General features: G+C 44.5%; 1 protein-coding gene across 1 annotated transcript; it reads right to left on the reverse strand.

Annotated features, from left to right (window-relative positions):
- Window positions 1-274: 274 nt before the first annotated feature.
- On the reverse strand, window positions 275-18,211 carry LOC112214346 (solute carrier family 13 member 4). The gene is made up of 15 exons (XM_024372997.2): window positions 17,520-18,211; window positions 14,380-14,508; window positions 11,493-11,629; window positions 11,202-11,383; window positions 11,048-11,102; window positions 10,893-10,926; window positions 10,707-10,802; window positions 9,402-9,586; window positions 3,361-3,480; window positions 3,141-3,242; window positions 2,901-3,002; window positions 2,501-2,735; window positions 1,591-1,752; window positions 1,084-1,221; window positions 275-449 (listed from the first exon to the last, which is right to left on the reverse strand). Exons 1-15 carry the CDS (start codon window positions 17,640-17,642, stop codon window positions 312-314), a joined length of 1,938 nt encoding a protein of 645 aa, XP_024228765.2. The 5' UTR covers window positions 17,643-18,211; the 3' UTR covers window positions 275-311.
- Window positions 18,212-22,447: the final 4,236 nt, after the last annotated feature.

Genomic DNA, 22,447 nt, shown 5'->3' on the forward strand with positions numbered 1-22,447 from the left:
AATTATTGGCAAAATATCTGATCTGATTGGTCAAAATACCCATTAGAGTAAAAAAAAATAATCTGAATTGGGCCGCCTGTGAAAAGGCAGCCCCTGCGTCTCCTCCCTTGTGGTGCTTCTTCCACCCAGTCTTCCCCAACCTGCACGATTCTCAGACGTTACCAGCACGGTTGAAGGAATAAGCCTCAGTCCCTTTCAATTTGGCATTTACAGTAAAAGAGACGGCGAGTGTCTCTGTTTAGAGACGTCTTCTGCATTCTTCTTTCTGCCCCCCCCTGTGACCGTCTGCACTCTCTCACGCCCCCGTGTGGTTATAAGCTGCCAGTGAAGTTCCTGGCGATGGCCCAGTCTGGGTACTGAGTCAGGTTGAAGAGGGGCACGCCCCAGGTCATTATGGCCAGCATCACCACTAGAACACCAATCAGATTCACCCCGAATCCTGCCTTCACCTGAGACAGACGACAACAACACTGGGTAAGAAATATGTACTTGTTCTCTCACTTATTATTGAAGAGCTCCCGTGTGTACCTAAGCCTAGGTGTTCTATTTAGGGTCCTGTGTTTTGTACAATCATGTGACATAGCAAGTTCTCTTATTTCTCATGTTTTATTAAAATTATTATTTTTATTTTGTATTCGTTAAACTAGTTTGATATTGACTATGGCACTTGTTGAGTAGAGCTCGCAAGTTAAGCATTTCAATGTGCTTGAGCATGTGACAATACAACTTAACTTGTATTTATCCAGAAATGAGAATTACATCAACAATGAAAGCCATATTGTCTGAAGATGGTGCTGGGCCATCTGACATCATAAGGAAAGGGGGTCCGTTTGATGAAAAAGCTTTGAATAGAAGTTTCAAATCCAGGCATGTCAAATGATTGCGCAAAACACAGGGCTCTCGTTCTAGTGATTGATTGCTGCTCATTAAAAGGTATTACGACTATTAAATAAATCTCTTATAATCTTGTATAATAGGACTGTTACATAAAAACGTCAGAATTGCAACAACAGCCTTTTGATTCTGCTTGGCATTGTGCTGTCCCGTCCCAGTGGGGTTTGTGCTTATGTGTTTGTGTCTCACCATGTCGCTGATCTGCACATGTCCGTAACTGAACACTATGGCGTTGGGGGGGTTCCCGACAGGCAGCATGACCCCAAATGACACACACATGGTGGCGGGGATGAGTGTGTGGAGGGGGTTGATCTGCAGGGTCTCCGACTGAGAGAGGGAGACAGAGGTCAGAGGTCGCATAACTGCGTGTCACGCAAAGGAACAGGGTGTTTTCAATAATATTGACAGTGGCACCGAGAGAGGAGGGCGAGCAGATGGCTGTGTTGATGTTGTGAGAAGAGAGTAGAAGTGTGTAGGCTATTCGAGGACACTGGGAATCGAGCTGAGAAATTGAAGGATGGGGCTTAGGTTCTTCTTCACGGGCTCTCAGGGTTAGAGGGGCTAGTCAGGGAAGAGAGAATAGACGACGACTGTGGTTCTTTCTAGAGCAGAGTGTATACACACAGTGTGCTTCTTACCAGAGACGATCGAGAGGACAGGTAGAGAAGACCGACAGAGAATCACTGTTATTCTTACCAGAGCAGAGAGGATAGGTAGGAACACGGTGAGAGTGGCGGGGTTGCTGGCGAACTCTGTAACCGCGGAGACGAGCAGGCAGGCCAGCAGCGTGACCATCCACGGGGGTAGACCACTCATGGGCTCCAGCTGTCTGCCGATCCACACACTCAGCCCTGACACCTGAACACACACGCAAACACATGACCAGACACACCACACGATCAGACACACACTACGTTGAGTTGTCATTGATGTATGTAATATAGATTGTGATGCAACCTCATAGCACATACTGTAACATATATACTGTAACCCACATTGGAAGGTATCATGTTTAGGATGGCACAATTTCATGTGTACAACAGCTAAAGACCTGCATCACTATACTGAGAGATTTGTTGTTTACAAAAGGACGTATTTGGGCCTTTTTGGAGCCTTTGTTCCATGTTTTTTCAAGGCCCCCATACTACACAATGAGGATGAGGAAGTGATTTGCTGTTTGGGGTAAGTTTCTCAACAACGTGAAACAACAACAACAAAAAATGTGTCTGGAACCTTCTATAACATGCCGTTTACACAGAGATTTGGTTGTAAAAAAAATACATCTTCTCCTTTTTACACTTTTCTAAATCGAGACCAAAATGAGATGTTGACCGTTCTCCCGTGACCCAAATCATTCTCTATTGACCCAAATTAGGCAGAAAGTGTGTGATTTATATATGTATTGTCATAACTCGCGACCCACCTCTCACATGCCTTGGGCCCACTTTGGGTTCCGAACTATAGTTTAAGAAAACGTGGTATCGTATGTTACCTTGCAGCATGAATTAGGCTGTTTGAGAAGGTTTTAATCCTAAGCAATCTGCCCTGTGGTGAGTAGCCTACACGTTGTTTGTACAGTAGTACAGTATACTATATAACCTGGTACCTTGCAGCCAGCAGCCAAGGCGTAGCCCCCTCCCACAAGGATGACGATCTCCCAGGGCATGAGATTCTGGAAGTCCTTCCAGGTGATCATGGGGGCCATGGGGTCTGGGTCTCTTTCTGCGGAGCTGTCCCCTGCGGGGGTTCTGGGGGCCCGAGAAAATGGCCGACGGGCCGGGATAAGGAAGAGCAGGAAGCCCAGTAGCACAGAGACAGTGGCGTCGGTCCTGTAGCCTTTCCTGCGGAAACAAAACAACATTTAACCGTTTAAAAAAAAAAAAAATCGAACCTTCATTATTCAACGTTAGTCTCAATGAGATGCATTTGAAATGGCACCCTATTCCGTTAACAGTGCGCCATTTTTCCCCCCTTTGATAGTGCAATACCAAAAGGTAGCTACGTACTTCTCGAACAGCGACGTCCACCCGGGTACGAAGCCCGGTTCTCTGGTGAACCACAGCAGAGTCATCAGGATGAAGAACACTCCTGTCACCACCTCTGGGTAGCTACAGCCCAGAAGAAACAACACACAGGTCAGTTTGATTGTTTTCCTTCAGCGTTTGTACCATCATTTAGTTTCTCACATGGTTACACAGCTGGTTTCTTGTCCCCAGCTGTAACTGGAAAACGAGTCGAAAAATCACCTGATGGGCCCAAGCTTTATGTACTCGTCGTGGATCTTCCTCTCTGACAGCATCTCTCTCCTTGTCTTACGCTTTTTACTCAACGAGCATGTCTCCCTGAAACTGGAGACACGCGACAACACCGCAAGGTTAATATCACAGAGATACCTGTACAATGTGTGTGTGTGCGGGTTCCTGTGTGCGTGTCTTCCTCCATTTCACATGCATGCGAGGTGCTTACTTGCAGCCGAGGAAGAGGAAGTGCAGCCAGACCCAGGTCAGCAGCAGCATGATGATCGCGATGGGGAAACTGAAGATGAACCAGGTCCCAAAGTTGATCACCTTCGCATCCGGGTAGCGACTGCAAGGGGGTGGAGAGAGAGAATAGTTAGTGATGGGAGGAGATACAGAGAGCATGGTTAACGTTAAACCAAATACACCACATAATCTGTAAGGGTATTGTCCTCATAGTAAACTCAGCCCCAAAAAAAGAAACGTCCCCTTTTCAGGGCCCTGTCTTTCAAGGATAATTCGTAACAATCCAAATAACTTCACAGATCTTTATTGTAAAGGGTTTAAACACTGTTTCCCATGCTTGTTCAATGAACCATAAACAATTAATGAATATGCACCTGTGGAACTGTTGTTACGACACTAACCGCTTACAGACGGTAGGCAATTAAGGTCACAGTTATGAAAACTTAGGACACAAAAGAGGCCTTTCTACTGACTCTGAAAAACACCAAAAGACAGAAGCCCAGGGTCCCTGCTCATCTGCGTGAACGTGCCTTAGGCATGCTGCAAGGAGGCATGAGGACTGCAGATGTGGCCTGGGCAATAAATTGCAATGTCCGTACTGTGAGACGCCTAAGACAGTGCTACAGGGAGACAGGGCGGACAGCTGATCGTCCTCGCAGTGGCAGACCACATGTAATCACACCTGCACAGGATCGGTACATCCAAACATCACACCTGCCGGACAGGTACAGGATGGCAACAACCGCCCAAGTTACACCACGAATGCACAATCCCTCCATCAGTGCTCAGACTGTCCGCTATAGGCTGAGAGGCTGGACTGAGGGCATGTAGGCCTGTTGTAAGGCAGGTCCTCACCAGACATCAATGGCAACAACGCACAAACCCACTGTCGCTGGACTAGACAGGACTGGCAAAAAGTGCTCTTCACTGACGAGTCTTCACTGACTAGGGGTGATGGTCGGATTCGCGTTTATCGTCGAAGGAATGAGCATTACACCGAGGCCTGTACTCTCGAGCTGGATCGATTTGGAGGTGGAGGGTCCATCATGCTCTGGGGCGGTGTGTCACAGCATCATCGGACTAAGCTTGTAGCCATTGCAGGCAATCTCAATGCTGTGCATTACAGGGAAGACATCCTCCACCCTCATGTGGTACCCTTCCTGCAGGTTCATCCTGACATGACCCTCCAGCATGACAATGCCACCAGCCATACTGCTCGTTCTGTGCGTGATTTCCTGCAAGACAGGAATGTCAGTGTTCTGCCATGGCCAGCGAAGAGCCCGGATCTCAGTCCCATTGAGCATGTCTGGAACCTGTTGAATCGGAGGGTGAGGGCTAGTGCCATTCCCCCCAGTAATGTCTGGGAACTTGCAGGTTCCTTGGTGGAAGAGTGGGGTAACATCTCACAGCAAGAACTGGCAAATCTGGTGCAGTCGAAGAGGAGGAGATGCACCGCAGTACTTAATGCAGCTGGTGGCCCCACCAGATACTGACTGTTACTTTTGATTTTGACCCCCCCTTTGTTCAGGGACACATTATTCAATATCTGTTAGTTCCATGTCTGTGGAACTTGTTCAGTTTATGTCTCAGTTGTTGAATCTTGTCATGTTCATACAAATATTTACGCATGTTAAGTTTGCTGAAAATAAACGCAGTTGACAGTGAGAGGACGTTTTTTTTTGGTGCTGAGTTTATAACACCAGCAATCACCAAGAGGCTCAGAATCGGACCTTTTGGTGTCATGTCTACGGTGTTGGACGACAAGTTGCAGGGTAATCTCTCATGGACAGACTAAATGGATGCGATGACTAGAGAGCAACAGTTGTCCCGGTGCTTTGGTTTTCCGGCACTGGTTATTTAGACGTATCAGGGTTGGGTGAAGGTGCTTAAAGTGGGGGCTTGGATTTCAAGCAGAACATTTTTGGAAGTGGAGGGGCTCTGGCTCATTAGTATCTTATCTCTTACATCTCCCCCACAGAACCCAACGGAGCATCTGATGGAATTACGGGAGATAGTAGTTCTGGGTTAAGACCCACTAGGGATACCCTCAGTATCACAAGTCATTACAGACTCAGGGAGGGGCCACTACTACAACCTTAGAACCAGCAGAAACTAACCATGAACCCTTTTCTTTTCATCATGATCAGAACATGACATCTGTAAGACCTCTGCTGGTCATTGACCACACAATGAATAAGTTCAGGTCTATTTTCTGACTCTATGGCCTATGTGGAAGGATATCTAGTAGTTGTCAATACTGGGCAGTGATATGGTAATATCTCTGTTTGCTGAAAGACAAGCTGACTCGCTGCTTCTTCTTCGTATACTTGCTCTGCTGTTCGATATCTGCCCGGTAAAAGACTGAACACATGGATATTCTGACAATTCCAACAGATAAAACTGTTAAATCAATCAATGAATTGCTGTTCATTGCTGTTCCATCTACTCAGTCAGCCATATGAAGGGTCTATGCAAACAACACCCCCCTCACCCTACTGTCTGCGGTCAAGGTTTATTGAGGGCTTTCATTCCTTTTTCCATGTGGAAGTACCGGCCAAGGTCCTGCTTGCGCATACACAGAGTCAGATGAACTCGTAGATCTCAATGTTATGTCTCTGTGTGCAGACATAAAAATGGTATTCATGAGTTCATCTGACTCTGGGAAGTAGATAGGGGGCTTCATTGCCAAAATCCAGAAGTATCCCTTTAATGATTGATGTTGATGGAATCTTTTGGAATTTGCTATTAGATGCAAGGCAGATTATATTGAGTATCATTCATTATTTGTATTGCCACCTCCAACTGTCAATATAATACAATAATATATGCCATTTAGCAGACTGTTTTGACAAAACCTGCATACCAGTGTTTAGAGGATGGGTCTGTTGTTGTGAACACTACTCACTGTTGGAACTCTCTGTTCCCCCAGTAGCAGGATAAAAATGCCTACAGGGTTAGGTTTAAGGTTCTGGTTTCACTAGTGTGGACCTGTTAAAGCTACTCAGACAATAAATTCTCTTTTGGGGATCACCAGCAAACCCCCTGACTCACAGAGCTGTCCTTCACCAACCTGAGCCCCAGTTTGACAGAGCTACACATAAAGGAGCTACATACTACTGACACATATTATAGTTGCACTGGGGAGGGAGGGAGGAAAGGAGGGGGGTAAAGAGGGCGAGAAGGAAGACTGATATGGACACAGTCAGATTTACCTTTGTCCAACAAACTTTAAGATGAAAAGAGGCCATTTTCCCTGGCTTAGCCTAGCTGATTTATTAAAGTGCCCAGGAAATCCGCTTTGTGGGATTGTTGAGAGGGTTTACACCAATCCTTCAATCCATCAATCCTAGGCCTCTTTGTCCTTTTGTTTCCTCTGGACCTCGGTCACGGAGTTAAACATGACATATCGCATCATTCAATGTTCCCTCTAAACTGCGAGTCCTTCCTCCAGGACAGCCGCGCAGAATAAATGCCATGCCGCGCAGAGACGCAGAATATTGAGATTCACTGATTTCGCCCCATTAGTTTGCACTATATAGATCAACGTTTTTTTCTGTGTTCGAATCAACATTATAAGCAGGCCTTTTTCAATGCAACATAACAAAACAAATCTGGCTTTGCAAGATTGAGTCTGTGATTTTGTTGTAGGCAGAGCCAAAACGCAACAGAGTAGAATTACACTGGCGGGGGTTGCCCACCAGCGATCTTTGAATCGCTTGCGCTTTTCCGATCAGAGCCCGCGAGTGTGCACATTTGTTAATATTCTTAGCGGGTTATTAGCCCAGTTATAGATAAGTATAGGTTAGCAGTGGGGAGTTACTGCTTACTACTGGAGCACAAAATGTGTAGGCTACATTTTAAGCGGTCTTTAAAAAGCTTATGTCTTAATTAAAGGGGCAGTGTTGTATTTTGAGATAGATTTGAATATGCAAATAAGCCAATAGCAGAGGTAACCTACATCGTCTCATTCTCTGCATAGTAATAATAATTCATGTTATTTTGTAGAGTGGTTTCTTGCGTCATACAACACAATACAATGCAATTGACAGTCAGCTATTTGGCCCATGGTGTTACAGACCAAGTAAAAAATAATTAATGTCAAGCCCTTCATAATGTCAAAAACGTTTTTAAAAGTCTCATGCAATGTATGCCTGCACTGAACACCACATATAGGCTACATGTAGGCTATATCATAGAAATCAAAAGCTATTTCCATGTGAAAATGTTACGGAATTTGTTGGTAGGCCTACAATATGCTCAAGTGGCCAGAATAGCCTATTGGCTACTGTCTAAAACGGTAAGGGTACTGCCTCAGAATTCATTGTAAACGTGTGCCAGAAGTTGCACAAAATTCTCACTATGTTCAAGTTTCCACTCACAAGACCTACAATTTGCTCAGTGCCAACCAAAATTTGAGGGAAAATTGGTATCATTCATCTAATCAACTCTCTTTATCTATCCATTTAAGTTTCACTGAGACAGAAATTACAGATTGTTATTTGGCTGATATTGACAGGACATGGGGGTATTAGTCAGGTATTGTATCCAGTAGTGAGAAATGTGTGGTATTGTATTTTGTTGATATTAATAGACCATGTGTAACCAGTGTAAAATGGCTAGCTAGTTAGCGGTGCACACTGGTAGTGTTTCAATCGGTGACGGAATTTGCTCTGAGACTTTGACAGTTGTTTCCCTTGCTGTGCAAAGGCGGTGGCTTTTGTGGAGCGATAGATAACGATGCTTCGTCGGTGCCTGTTGTCGATGTGTTCAGAGGGTCCCTAGTTTGAACCCAGGTTGGCAATACTGTTACACAAAAGACATTTGGCTAATAATGTATTGAAAGGCCATGGGGTATTTTAGGTATTGTACCTATTGAACTGCATTGGGGGTAGTGTATGGTATTGTACCTATTGAATTGCATTGGGGGTAGTGTATGGTATTGTACCTATTGAATTGCATTGGGGGTAGTGTATGGTATTGTACCTATTGAACTGCATTGGGGGTAGTGTATGGTATTGTACCTATTGAACTGCATTGGGGGTAGTGTATGGTATTGTACCTATTGAACTGCATTGGGGGTAGTGTATGGTATTGAACTGCATTGGGGGTAGTGTATGGTATTGTACCTATTGAACTGCATTGGGGGTAGTGTATGGTATTGAACTGCATTGGGGGTAGTGTATGGTATTGAACCTATTGAACTGCATTGGGGGTAGTGTATGGTATTGAACTGCATTGGGGGTAGTGTATGGTATTGTACCTATTGAACTGCATTGGGGGTAGTGTATGGTATTGTACCTATTGAACTGCATTGGGGGTAGTGTATGGTATTGTACCTATTCAATTGCATTGGGGGTAGTGTATGGTATTGTACCTATTGAACTGCATTGGGGTAGTGTATGGTATTGTACCTATTGAACTGCATTGGGGGTAGTGTATGGTATTGTACCTATTGAACTGCATTGGGGGTAGTGTATGGTATTGTACCTATTGAATTGCATTGGGGGTAGTGTATGGTATTGTACCTATTGAATTGCATTGGGGGCAGTGTATGGTATTGTACCTATTGAACTGCATTGGTGGTAGTGTATGGTATTGTACCTATTGAATTGCATTGGGGGCAGTGTATGGTATTGTACCTATTGAACTGCATTGGGGGTAGTGTATGGTATTGTACCTATTGAATTGCATTGGGGGTAGTGTATGGTATTGAACCTATTGAACTGCATTGGGGGTAGTGTATGGTATTGTACCTATTGAACTGCATTGGGGGTAGTGTATGGTATTGTACCTATTGAATTGCATTGGGGGTAGTGTATGGTATTGTACCTATTGAATTGCATTGGGGGCAGTGTATGGTATTGTACCTATTGAACTGCATTGGGGGTAGTGTATGGTATTGTACCTATTGAACTGCATTGGGGGTAGTGTATGGTAATGTACCTATTGAACTGCATTGGGGATAGTGTATGGTATGGTACCTATTGAACTGCATTCAATGCAGTGTATGGTAATGTAGCTTACTTGTTGAACTGTTCGGCGAAGATAAGGTTGGTGGAGGTGCCCGTGATGGTGATGAGGCCTCCAATGGTGGCTGCGTACGTGATGCTGAGCGAGAGACATTTACAGATCATATGATCTCTCTTGGTAGGGTAGCGAGAGTTCTTGCTCTCCTTCTCCTTCTTGGGCTCTGGGATGCTGATCGCTGTCTGGAACAGAGAGAGGAACAAGTATAGTGAGTCACTGTTTGTGGGAAATATATATATATATATATATATATATATAACATACATATATATTTTGTACACAATAAGGAAAATAAATGATGGGACAACATCTAAATATAGCTCCCAGCGTTGGTCAAAGCTCAGAATGCTTATATTCTTGATTTGACGGAGTTTTCATTGAGCCTGCTTCTTTGCGAATGAGTGGAATCATGAACGGTGGTTTGTTTGTTGTGTTCCCATTTGTCCTCTGGATTCGCTTCCTGGATTTGCCTTTTTTTTAGCAGCACATTGACCACTCTCTCAAACGACTAACTCCGCCCTCTCACGGCACAGACCGAGGGCCTGAGACGTGAAACGAACTACCCCAGCTCGGAGTCGGCTCACTAGAGAAGTAGGCAAAACTGTAGATGCTGTTGACAGTGTGTTTGCGAGATGCTGGTCAAAAGGCAGTTTTAAAATCGTCCTGCGACTCCTTCCGTATCTATGGACATCCCCAAAGAAACAAAAAACGACTTTCTGAGAATAAGTGCACAACTGGTATTCTCTTATAGATATGTATAGCTATGTAGATCAGTGGATGCTGCTGAGGGAAGGATGGCTCATAATAATGGCTGGAACGGAGCGAATGGAATGGCATCAAACACATAGTCATTGCTATCAGGGATCCTTGGTACGTCCATACGCCTAAACCTAACCCCTAAACCTAACCTTAACCAAAACCCCTACCTAACCTTAACCCTTACCTTAACCATTTTAAGTGTCAACTTCAATGGGGTAGGGATGTCCCAAGGATACTAACTTCTCATAAATACTGTGCTTTACAGAGTGTAGGCTACTAAAATAGCCAGTGGTGTGGCTGTTGATCATTTACTTCCTTTCAGGGGTATAACATTACAATTGTTATGTGTTTGTAGATTGATTGAGGTGATAATGGCCGGGGTCATTTTTGCTTGTTTATTCTGTTTTCCAAACTAGCAATAAATGAGCTTCAACTTTTTAATTATTTTTATATTGGGAGGAGGGGTTAAGACCCTCCTTTCCGGACCTCACTAAAACTCAAACCCTGGTTGGGGCCCTGTGTGTAGTGAGTGTGTCTACTGACCGATGGCAGGTGTCCGTTGGTCTGTTTTAGGGACAACTGGCCCAGACTGGTCTTACTGGCCTTCCTCCCAGTCCCGTTAGTCTCCACAGTCGGCAACTGAGAGAACAAAACACACAATGGAGAATTAACGTAGAGGTTAAAGACAGATGTCCTTACACAGATTTACAAAAGGTTTTATATTCTCACCTCAGTCAGAGTGCAGAGCTCCTGCTTCATACAGCTGTGGATGAAACACAACAGGTTCATAATTGACTCACTGGAGTTGTTTTCATGATGTGGACTGCAAGCCTGTATTGTATGTGATTCTCCAGTGATTGTCTCAAAAGCTCCCCAGGTCTTACCTGTCTCTGCGATACAGACGCTCGAGTTGGTTCTGTTCCAGATTCTCTTCCCTGTCTGCAAAGGAGCAAAACAAAACCATTTAATGATCACAGTTAGGCACAATTCACCATGTCACTGAGATGTTTACCGCAGGCAGTCAGGGGAAAGCCATACTGCTGAGGCAGCCGTCCTCGGTGGCCTCGACGGTTTCGGAGTCTTCCTGGGTGTCGGCCACGCCGGTGCTGATGAGCTGCTGCAGGACGGCCTCAGCGATGGGCATCACCATGGCAGTAGTGGAGGTGTTACTGAGCCACATGGACAGGAAGACCGTACAGCACATGAAACCCAGCACCAACCTGAGAATACACACAAGGAGAGAGAAGGTGTGTGTGTGTGTGTGTGTGTGTGTGTGTACACACTTGATTTATATATGCTTGTGTGCGTTTGTGGTAGCTGCGTACTTACATGCCAGGCTTGGCTCCGGCAATCATGACCATGCGTAAAGCGATGCGTTTGTGGAGGTTCCATTTCTCTATGGAGGCCGCCAGACAGATCACCCCCATCAGCAGCAGAGTGGTGTCCTTACAGTACTCTGCAGCTACCTGTACCAAAGGCAACCACACAGTATTTATAGCACTCTATACACACAAATACACTCGATCCTTACATGTGACTCGCGCACACCTGGATTCGGTCGAAAAATGCTCAACATTTTTTAAACATATTTTTTACTTTGACCTCTTCTGTGTTCATGTTTGCCGTTAAGCATGAATTGATGTATTTGTACTCCAGGATGGGCTCAGATGGATCAGTTGGATCAACATGTCTGAGCTTTGCTCATTTCCAAACATTTGCGATTGGAGGCATACAAACTAAAATGGGACCCAACAATCGATGTGAGAGGGCAGGGGAAGGTTTTACACGTAACACCTTCCTGTTTGTGCCAGGTTAAAACTGAAGTAAAGCAATCCTATTGGTGAGGTGAGGTGTGAGAGAGCAGCACTAAGTACAGTACACAAGTCTAGTCATCAGAGCAAAGAGTTGCATTAAAAACGTGGATATTTGCCAAACACGATTACAAGAGCTTATAATAACACTAACAGCCTGCTTTGGCAGGTTTTGTCCATGCGATCAGATCACATGAGCGACTCAGTGGTTCCTTTTTATGTAACACTGATATAGTGAGGAGAGGGAACCATTAATGGTGGTCATTGGGAGCACTTGGGGCTGGTTAAATAACAGACCATTTCCTGTCCAGCAGGGGTTAATGGGTTACTCTGATCAGTACATAAGGCCATCATCTCAGTGCTAAGTGCTTCACTGGAGACGACCAGAGAGGATCTGACTAGAATGCTTCCTGTATTATATTAGACGTTAGCATACAGATACCTCGTGATAACCTGACATCATCAGATCACCAGTTATCAGAAAGAGTGAGTCACTCACATGTTGACATGGGTCTGTGACATCATTACCGTCTCTTCACTTCACAAAATGAGAGGAGGATGGTGAAAGGTCAAACGAAGGGTAACTTTTAAGACTTAATAAAGTGTTTATAAAGGCTTCATTAAGTGCCGTACAAGGTCATTGTCTGTGGTTGTTAGTTCACACATGAGGCTACATTTGTTAGCGAGTGTAAATCAAATCAAATCAAATCAAATTTTATTTGTCACATACACATGGCCAGCAGATGTCAATGCGAGTGTAGCGAAACGCTTGTGCCTCCAGCTCCGACAATGCAGCAACAACGAGCAAGCAATCCTCAGAATCCTCCGTTTCCTCAGAATGGGATTGGGTCAACCTACTTCCCTTTTCAGTCATCGCAGAGGCATTACAAAGCAATGGGATGGGACTTCTCAGGTTCTTCCTAGAAAGCATCCATCCATACGCTACTCCACATATGTAACAGTATTGAGTGTGTTATTTAGAGCGACCGAAAGGGGCGTACATGTTAGAGTATACCTCCTTAGAGGCCCCAAGTATCCAGGGCAGCTTACTGTACATACACAAGGAGTGTGGTAAATACTTTAAATGCTTAGAGATCCGATTTTACACTAAGAGAAGTGTTAATTTGGCAGTAGTGGGAGTCAGGTGCTCAGATGACCGTATTTACAGTTGAACAAGAATTATGTGAAAGGAATATTTTGGGTTTGAATGTACGTTTGGGTGTTTGTACACTGAACAAAAATATTAACGCAACATGTAAAGTGTTGGTCCCATGTTTCATGACCTGAAATAAAAGATCCCAGAAATGTTCCACATGCACATAATGCTTATTTCTCTAAAATGTTTTGTTTAAAATTTGTTTACATCCCTGTTAGTGAGCATTTCTCCTTTGCCAAAATAATCCATCCACCTGACAGGTGTTGCATATTAAGAAGCTGATTAAACAGCATGATCATTACACAGGTGCACCTTGTGCTGGGTACAATAATAGGCCACACTAAAATGTGTAGTTTTGTCAGACAAAACAATGCCACAGATGTCTCAAGTTTTGAGGGAGTGTACAATTGGCATGCTGACTGCAAAAATGTCTACCAGAGCTGTTGCCAGAGAATTGAATGTTAATTTCTCTACCATAAACTGAGAGAATTTGTCAGGCCTCACGAACACAGACCATGTGTATGACGTTGTGTGGGCGAGCGGTTTGCTGATGTCAACTTTGTGAACAAGGTGCCCCATGGAGGCGGTGGGGTTATGGTATGGGCAGGCATAAGCTATGGAGAAACGAACACAACTGCATTTTATCTATGGCAATTTGAATGCACAAAGATACTCTGACGAGATCCTTTGGCCCATTGTCGTGCCATTCATCCGCCTCCATCACCTCATGTTTCAGCATGATAATGCACTGCTCCATGTTGCAAGGATCTGTGCACAATGTCACCCATTGAGTGTGTTTGGGATGCTTTGAATCAATGTGTACAACAGCGTGTTCCAGTTCCCGACAATATACAGCAACTTCACACAGCCATTGAAGAGGAGTGGGACAACATTCCACAGGCCACAGTCAACAGCCTGATCAACTCTATGCGAAGGAGATGTGTCGCCCTGCATGAGGCAAATACACCAGATACTGTGACTGGTTTTCTGATCCACGCCCATACATTGTTTTTTAAGGTATCTGTGTCCAAGTCATGTGAAATCCATAGATTAGGGCCTAATTAATATATTTCGATGGACTGACTTCCTTATGTGAACTGTAACTCAGTCAAATATTTTAAATTGCTGCATGTTGTGTTTCTACTTTTGTTTTGTGTGCGTGCGCGTGTGTGCGCGCGCTCCTGGTCCTCAGTACCCTTAGCAGAGAGCGGGAGAAAGAGAGAGGAGAGTGAGTGATAGTTTTACTGACCTCGCTGGACTTGAGCACTCCGAACAGTGGGTATAGGAAGGCTGGTACGAGGGCAGCAGCTCCCAGGGGTACAGCTTCTGATACCCAGTACACCGCTGTCACTATCAACACGTACGCACAGCAGGCCTCCTACAGGGGACAGAGACACAAGGGGGTTGAGACATAGGGAAGGGATTGGGCTTTCATGCAACAATGCAGTTTGCCAAGGTCCAAACCTTCTACATGTATGCCTGTATTGTATTTTCGAACGTTGCTTATCATGAAAGCACGGTCAATTATTGAGTATATGTCAGTGTTGAACTTAGTGAAATTCTGGTGAAACAAACTCATTGCTAGGTCCCCCATATTGTCAGGGTTCATTTGTCTGAATTTATTCCACTAGGGTTTATTGGAGTGCAATAATGCTGTTCACTGAAAGAAATTGATTAAGATTTTTGATGAGATTTTTTAGGATCCCCATGACCTGACACCAATGGGGACAGCTAGACTTACTGGGGTACAGCATATAATGAAAAAGACATTACGGACAAAATACTTTACAATTTGACAGACATTTAAAAACATGAACATGTCGAGTGTGTGTGCATCTCAGTTACAAAGTTCCCGTGAGAACAAACCCACTGTGTTCCTTAGTCACATTTCAACACCATTTATTTGCCACGGAAACGATGGAGAATGTGCTCAGTTTGTGAAAGAGCCAATCCAAATTCCAATCTAATAGTTGAATCAAAATGGGATTTGTTAAGTCATTCATTTAAACGTACCTGTTTAACCTTTTCGTTTCCTCGGAAACTCGAGGCAGCTTTTCATCAAAATGGATGAATAACTGAATGTTTTTTTTTTTAGAGAGAACGACCGAGTCAAGTTTTTTAGACACTGAGCTCGTCAAATCAATGAATATCTTGGATCTTCTCCATTAGTGAGCTGTGCATATCTATCTCACCACATTGAATGATCCTTTGTTACCACAGGCCCAGGTAGAGGGGTAGCGGTAGCTTATCCTGCGTAGGTGAGGACGCCTTCAGAACTCTCCCTTCTCATAAAACATGTCCTTACAGGTGATGTGTGTCAGGCACTTGTCTGACCAGTGTATCGTGTAATTCCTGGTGGAGTACAGGTTGTCTGGAGAGTGAGGTGAGGGGTCTGGCAATACATCAGCTATACACACACGCACATGCATGCACACCGTCAGACTGTCCAGCAATGCACACACGCACGCATGCTGGTAGTGTAACCTCTCATTGAAAACAATGTTGAATATTGTTGTGTATCACACAGAGACTATTTGGCCTCTCCATTGGTGCCTTTGAGGCAGGCAGCCACCGACCCTGGCCACGAGCACCTGGCCGGGCACGTTCTCCACATGTGCCTCACTGGACATGCCCAGTCCTGACCACCCCACCACAGGTGGGAACACAACACCTCCTTTCTGTGATCTAGATAAATATACCGGCTGTTACACACACAGTACTAATCTAATTTGGCCACAGGGAAAGTGTCCCCAAGTTTTGCCCCAGGAAACTGAGGTGATCTGACTATCTCCCAGTAGTTAGTGTTTGTCAGATACGGGATATGAAGTCAGATCTCGGTCATTCAGGAGACTGGGGACAGAGACAATCAGAGATTATTGATCTGAGGTTGTCACACAGTAGACAACTGTCATGGAATGAATAGACTTTCAATGAATCAATCAAATCATTTTTTTCAGTTTCATCAGAGAACTGGGTTTATTGAGGCAATCATGGGTTATTTCTTACTTACTGACAGGTTTCATTCAGTTAGGTTGTAGGGACATTTTCGAAATGGTTTAATTGATCAATTTGTTTCTCCAATCTACCATGTGTATGGATGGACTGTATGATATTTCACTGCAATGAGCAAGCAGTTGTCAAGAGGTCAAAGGTGACTCAGCAGACGGTTTCCATCCACATCGGGAGGTAGCATGGTCATGTGAGTTCTTAGAGTGAGAATTCGGAGGGTTCACGTCACCTTTCAGACCATGACTCAACATAACCCTTAAGTGTGTGATGTGATCAATAAAAGAAGATGGCTTTTCGTGTTATCTCTTCGTCAAGGCCAAAGGCTTTCATAAAGATAAGTCACCTGGATAACCGTTCATCAGTGTTGACGGTGCGATTTTCAGATGATTACTGTAAGAATGGATTCACTCATCAGTTCAATTCCCCTTATCTTCCTCTAGAGAAACAATGATGATTAAATGGAAACACCGGTTTGGATTTCCTCACGTGAGCTCTACTGATAATCTCTGAACACAAGTTAGGTCAGTTAATCTGCTCATTGGACAGACATTATGGCTCCTGACTCAAACCCCAAGGAGCTGAGTTCATCCTGCTATCAGAGATAAGGAGGATCCCTAACCTTAACCTTGCCTGAGACCAGGGGCCAGTACTCATAAAGCGTCTCAGACTAGGAGTGCTGATCTAGGATCAGTTCAGCGATTTAGATCATAATGAATAAGGACCCTGAAGACTAGGCTTTAGTTCAGTGGGCTAACACAGTCTCGGAGTAAGACGCGTGGGTTTGAACCCAGAGAGGCACATTAGTACAATTCTCTCAGGCTGACACAGGAGAACAGAGCATGATGGGTTCTGTAGCTGCAGCTGGCCACATGCTCCATTGTTCTGTCCCTCTCTGAACTTGACAAATTCTGTAATTGATGAGAGAGGGCATTCTGGAACCACAGGTGGTTCTACACAAACAGAACGAACAAATCCTTCCCCACATAGCTGAGCTGAGTTATATAACCTAATAGCTTGGCACAGATTCACTTTCTCCCTGTCGCCTGTGGTGCCAACCGCTGTACAACAATGCACCCTACTGTGAAGTGTAAACACGCGGAATGGTGCACTTTACGCACAGACGCCAAGTGCATAACAAAATGCGTAAAACAAGATTCCATTAGCAAAGCATGATTGGAATATGATGTAAATCGAAATATTTGTACTGTGGTTATGTATTATGGCTAAATATAATCATAAAGACACTGACAGCTGTTCTCATCCCCAATTTTATTCTGCTTCATATACTTTAGGCTAACTCGGAAGAACAATGCAGACAGCCTACCCATATGCGCAATTTAGTCATGCTCGTGACATGTTATGATGAATTCCGGTACTCACGCTGGTGGGGTGGATGAGGGGCAGCGGCAGCAGCGACAGCGGGATCAGCACCACCAGGATCAGCTTGCGTGCTCTCCATAGCTTCTTGATAAGGTCCATCCTTGCGGTGGCCTCCAGCCTCATCGGGGACTGCTCGCCTGGGTTCGGTCTCAGCGCAGAGAAGCTGGCTTGTTGGTCCCTTTTAACTGGTTATTTGGCGTGACATGAAGTCTTAGTAAAGGAAAAGAAAAATCCCTTTAAATGTCTCCTTCTGGAGTGAAAACTGGAGTTTCTATTTGCAGGTTCTGCTTGTTTAGTTCTGGTGGCGATGTACAGCAGTCTACAGCGCACAGTCCTTCGTCTGAAAACTGCTCTTTGGACAACCTCACCTCCGTACTTGACCTGCAGGCAACCCCCACCTCTGAGTTCAGCTAGGAGTTCTACAAGTGAAACAAATAGTTTTCTGACTTCTTTTTCAATGCTGCCTGCCTACTTATTCTTATCTGAATACCAGATAATGTCTCTTCTTCAGGGCTCCCTTGCAAAGGAAACCTTGGTCCCAATGGGGCTCCCTGCTCAAATAAAGGTTCGATAAAGTGTTGTAAAATGCTGATGTTTGAGATAGACCAGGAGGCACAACTGTATATAGGCTACTGTGAGTGCAATAAATGTCTATATAAAGAGGTTCTCAGCACCATGACTTTTCATAACTTGTCACATTTATGACCCTCAGGTATGCTAATTTCCTCAACCTCATCCTTCACTCCGCCTCACTGGTCTCTAAACCAATCCGCTTTGAGTAATTACTTGTCATGAGTTTGCAGCATGGTGTGCAGAAAAGGGGTAGGCCTTACGTTGTTTTAGTGCGTGGAACGTGTAATAGTATTGCAGTCGTGTGTACCATTGGTAATCAAGATCCCAATAACTGATCTTATGATATAACATTTGCTACCCGGCCTCCTTTAGTATTTATTTATCTTGTTTATTTTGCACTTACTTACTTGCACTGGCTCTATGCATGCTCACTAGACTCTACCCATACACTCACACATAACTCACAGACACTCCACACCTACACACACAAACACAAACACTAACACATTAACACACTTTCACATACACTGTTGCTGCTCTGTTTATTGTATGTCCTGATTGCCTAGTCACTTTTACCCCTACCCACTTGTACATTCTGTATTCAATTTGATTTGATTTGTAAAGGGGGGGATAGTTTTGAGTGCTATATAAATTATAGTGCTGGCATGAACATATTATTTAATGTAATAGCTCGTTGTTCCATATGCACCAATTTTGGTCCACACCAGTTTTGATCCATACATAGTGTGTCTTTGGTCCCTAGTATGCCATGGACTGATACCCCACCAGTCAGAGTGAAGCGCAGTCCTTGCCTGCCCTCAGGTGGTATTTGTCTGTACAGTAAGTGCTAAATCGACGTTCCCACATCTGAGTGGAGGGCTGTGGAACTGAAGAGCGACACCATCTTTACACGCCCCTCTTCCCTTATCTGTTCATACAAAGCTTTCCTCTGTCCTGTGAACGTGTCAACGTTCAGCTGGCTGTCACATTTCTCATCACTATGCAGCTGAATAGCCTGGCCGTTTAAAAAGTTATAAAATAGCTAAATATAGGCTATGTCACGGTCATTTATGGGTTGAACATGAAAGCTACACAAATAAGTACATTTGAAACTTTGCTGAGCGGCTAACTAATGTCACATGACAGACTTCTAACTCATAATCAGCATAATCCGACCAAAACACAAACAGTTTCAGTCAGTTCCTGCAGCTTTCCTAGTGAATAGCGTTCCTATTACACAAACCCATTTTATAATATGCTTCCATTCTCTCCAATTTAGAATTGAAATACCAGACACTTAATCGTCACGAAACACCTTTGCGTGACAGAGAGAGGTTTACCGGTGACTTGCAAAGTCTTTTGCTTTGGCTGTATAGACAGTACCTGTTCATTGCATGCCAATAAAGTAAAAGTGAGAGAGAGAGCAGAAGGCGATGGTTACAGCACAGTGACCTCGTTGATCTACACAGATAGTCAAACAAAGGTCATGTACAGAGCAGCCTTATCACAGCCTCATCACAGCCTTATCACAGCCTCATCACAGTCTCATCACAGCCTCATCACAGCCTCATCACAGCCTTATCACAGCCTCACCACAGACTTATCATAGCCTCATCACAGCCTCATCACAGACTAATCATAGCTTTATCACAGCCTCATCACAGCCTTATCACAGCCCTATGCCATTCTTACACAACAGGAAGTGATACTACAGCTGTCTACATTGATATCTTATGAGTCAGGCCAAATGGACATTAGCCTGTATAGATCCACCCGACTTTGATCTGTCTTGTCTGATATAATGTGTGTGTGTGTGTGTGTGTGTGTCTAATGTGTGTGTGTGTGTCAATGTGTATACAGTCATGCATTTGTGTGTGTGTGTGTGTGTATGTGTGTGTGTGCAGAGAGGATACTAGGCCAGGTGTTGTATAACCCAATCAATGTTGCCTAATTCTTCCTAACCCTCTTTGCATCTTAACAGGGATCAACTTAGTCAATGGTGCTCAAAGCCCAATCACAAATTTCCCAGTCACTGCTGAACAAAGTGTATATGTGTGTGTGTGTGTGCGATTGCAAGCGTGTGCTTTCTTTTCTTGTTGTTGTGGTGCGGATCAGGAGATCATTTCCTTCTAGTATGGACAAGTAACACTAGAAAAAAGGCGGGTTGGATTGACTGGTTTGGGGCCGATCATCAGATTAGGTCTGTGACTGGTTGGTTCTGTGTCGGGGTAAAACCCAGGGGTAAGAGTCAGGTTAAACGACTCATTAGTACCATAGAGCTCCCAGCTCACTGAAACTGCGTCAAAGGTGGGTGTGTGGTTAGTCTGCTACAGAGCCATACATATGGTCTGGTCGTGAGGTACAGATGTCGGATCTTAATTTGACCTATATTGTCTCAACAAAAGAATCCTGCAGCAACAGGACTTGAACGTTTAGCCCACATTGTTGCTTGATCTGGTTGGGCTATTAGCTGGCCAAAAGTGTTTTAGTTTTGGTTTTCAGTGAATTTATGTAAAACCCAAAGCATTTCCTGCGGTGCAGAGAAATTCTCATCCACGAAAGAGTGATTCATTCAAGATCCTACATCTGTAAATTGAGCTGTGTCAGGTATTCTGGTTCATCAGCTATGCGCGTGAGAGGCTATAGATGCCTAGCCCACTTGGAGACTCAGTGACTGAAGATAAGAGTACTCCAGTGGACTGTCTGAGCACACTATAGAATTAGTAACCAGATGTACTTCTAATTCTATAGTTGGCTCAACCAATTCATCAAAATACTCTCTAGTGCTACACTGCCCAGTAGGCCTATATCACAGCATTCTCCAGTATCCAGTCAAGCAGAGTACTCTGCAGTACATTGATCCATATAGCCACCAAGCTTCTCAGTGCAGAGACACCATAAGCCAGTACTATAGGTGGAGTACCCCACCATGGGAAAGCATAATACTAGCTCTTGTGTTAGTGGGCCATCGGTGGTCACTCTTCCATTCAAATCAGATCCTAATGCTCTGCTACAGTGCTCTAGAAATACTGTAGGTGTTATGGTCCCATCTGTATGCATGCTGTTATGTGAAAGTAATGTGTGTGTGTGTGTGTGTGCGCACACATGAGAGAGAGAAACAGAGACACCATGAGAGAATGAAGGAAGGACAAAAAGGAGAGAGAGAGAGAGAGAGAGAGAGAGAGAGAGAGAGAGAGAAAGGAGAGGGATGCAGAGAAGTGCAGAGAGGGAACAGCAGTACAGTGATGGTCAGATCAGGACAGCTCTTCATCAGCCCTGGGTGCTATGCCCTGGGTGCTAGAGATTACTACACTCACGTGTACACACACACACACACACACACACACACACACACACACACACACACCATATGTTTAACTGTCCTTGTGGGGACCTAAAATGTATTTCCATTCCAAAAATGTATTTTCCTCAAACCTAACCCTAATCATAATCCTAAACCTAACCTTAACCCCTAACCCTTACTCCTAACTCTAAACCTCTAACCCTAATTCAACCCTAACCCTAATTGTAACAACCCTAAACTTAAAATAGCCTTAAAATAGCCTTTTCCTTGTTTTACTATCCTTGTGGGGACTTTTTGGAGATTTCCACATGCGCGCACGCAGGCACACACACACACACACACACACACAGGGGATGGGACAGGGCCAAGGGGGACAGAACCACAGCACGGCAGGAATGAGCCTGAGAATCAAATCCACTACTACATCTACTGTAGCCTTTCAGCCCCAGGAGGACTTAAATCCTTCTCCCTAAAGCTGCTGCCTGCTGCCTCCCTGTCACAGCCCTTTAGAGCCTTTCCCATGGCCCTGCTAGCTTAGTTAGGTTACTGTAACTGTGGTTATGTACAGTAGTAAAACATCTCCATGGTTATTATCGCTCTCAGAGAAATGACTGTAACAGTCGCCATGTTGATAGGATCTGGTAAAATGTGATGTTGTGGTAACCTATAAACAGTATATGTGTGCATCTCTCTCTCTCTCTCTGTGTATCTCTCTCCTTCTGTTCACAATGCATTTACGGGGTGGCTGTGATTTCCCCTTGACCTGTAGGTGCAAAGCTCATCTGCCCTGAGTGACCTGCTCCTCAGTTATCTCCTGCAGAGCACATCCTGTTAGTGGCTTTAGCTGCGTGCTGTAGTGCTCTTCTGTTCTGTACTCATCTGTGCTCTTATGTACTCTGTCCCCTTGCACTGAAGTGTGACGCATATCCACCAGAGACACAGAGGGGCTGTGAAGGACGATGCGTTGCCTCTGTGTTGCTGTGTTACATCGCCTTGTACCTTTACCATTCCTCTCCTCTCTGTCCCCGCGAAGACGTTTCATCTTGGGATT

Source organism: Oncorhynchus tshawytscha, linkage group LG15 (assembly GCF_018296145.1).
Source record: "Oncorhynchus tshawytscha isolate Ot180627B linkage group LG15, Otsh_v2.0, whole genome shotgun sequence".
NCBI lineage: Eukaryota > Metazoa > Chordata > Actinopteri > Salmoniformes > Salmonidae > Oncorhynchus > Oncorhynchus tshawytscha.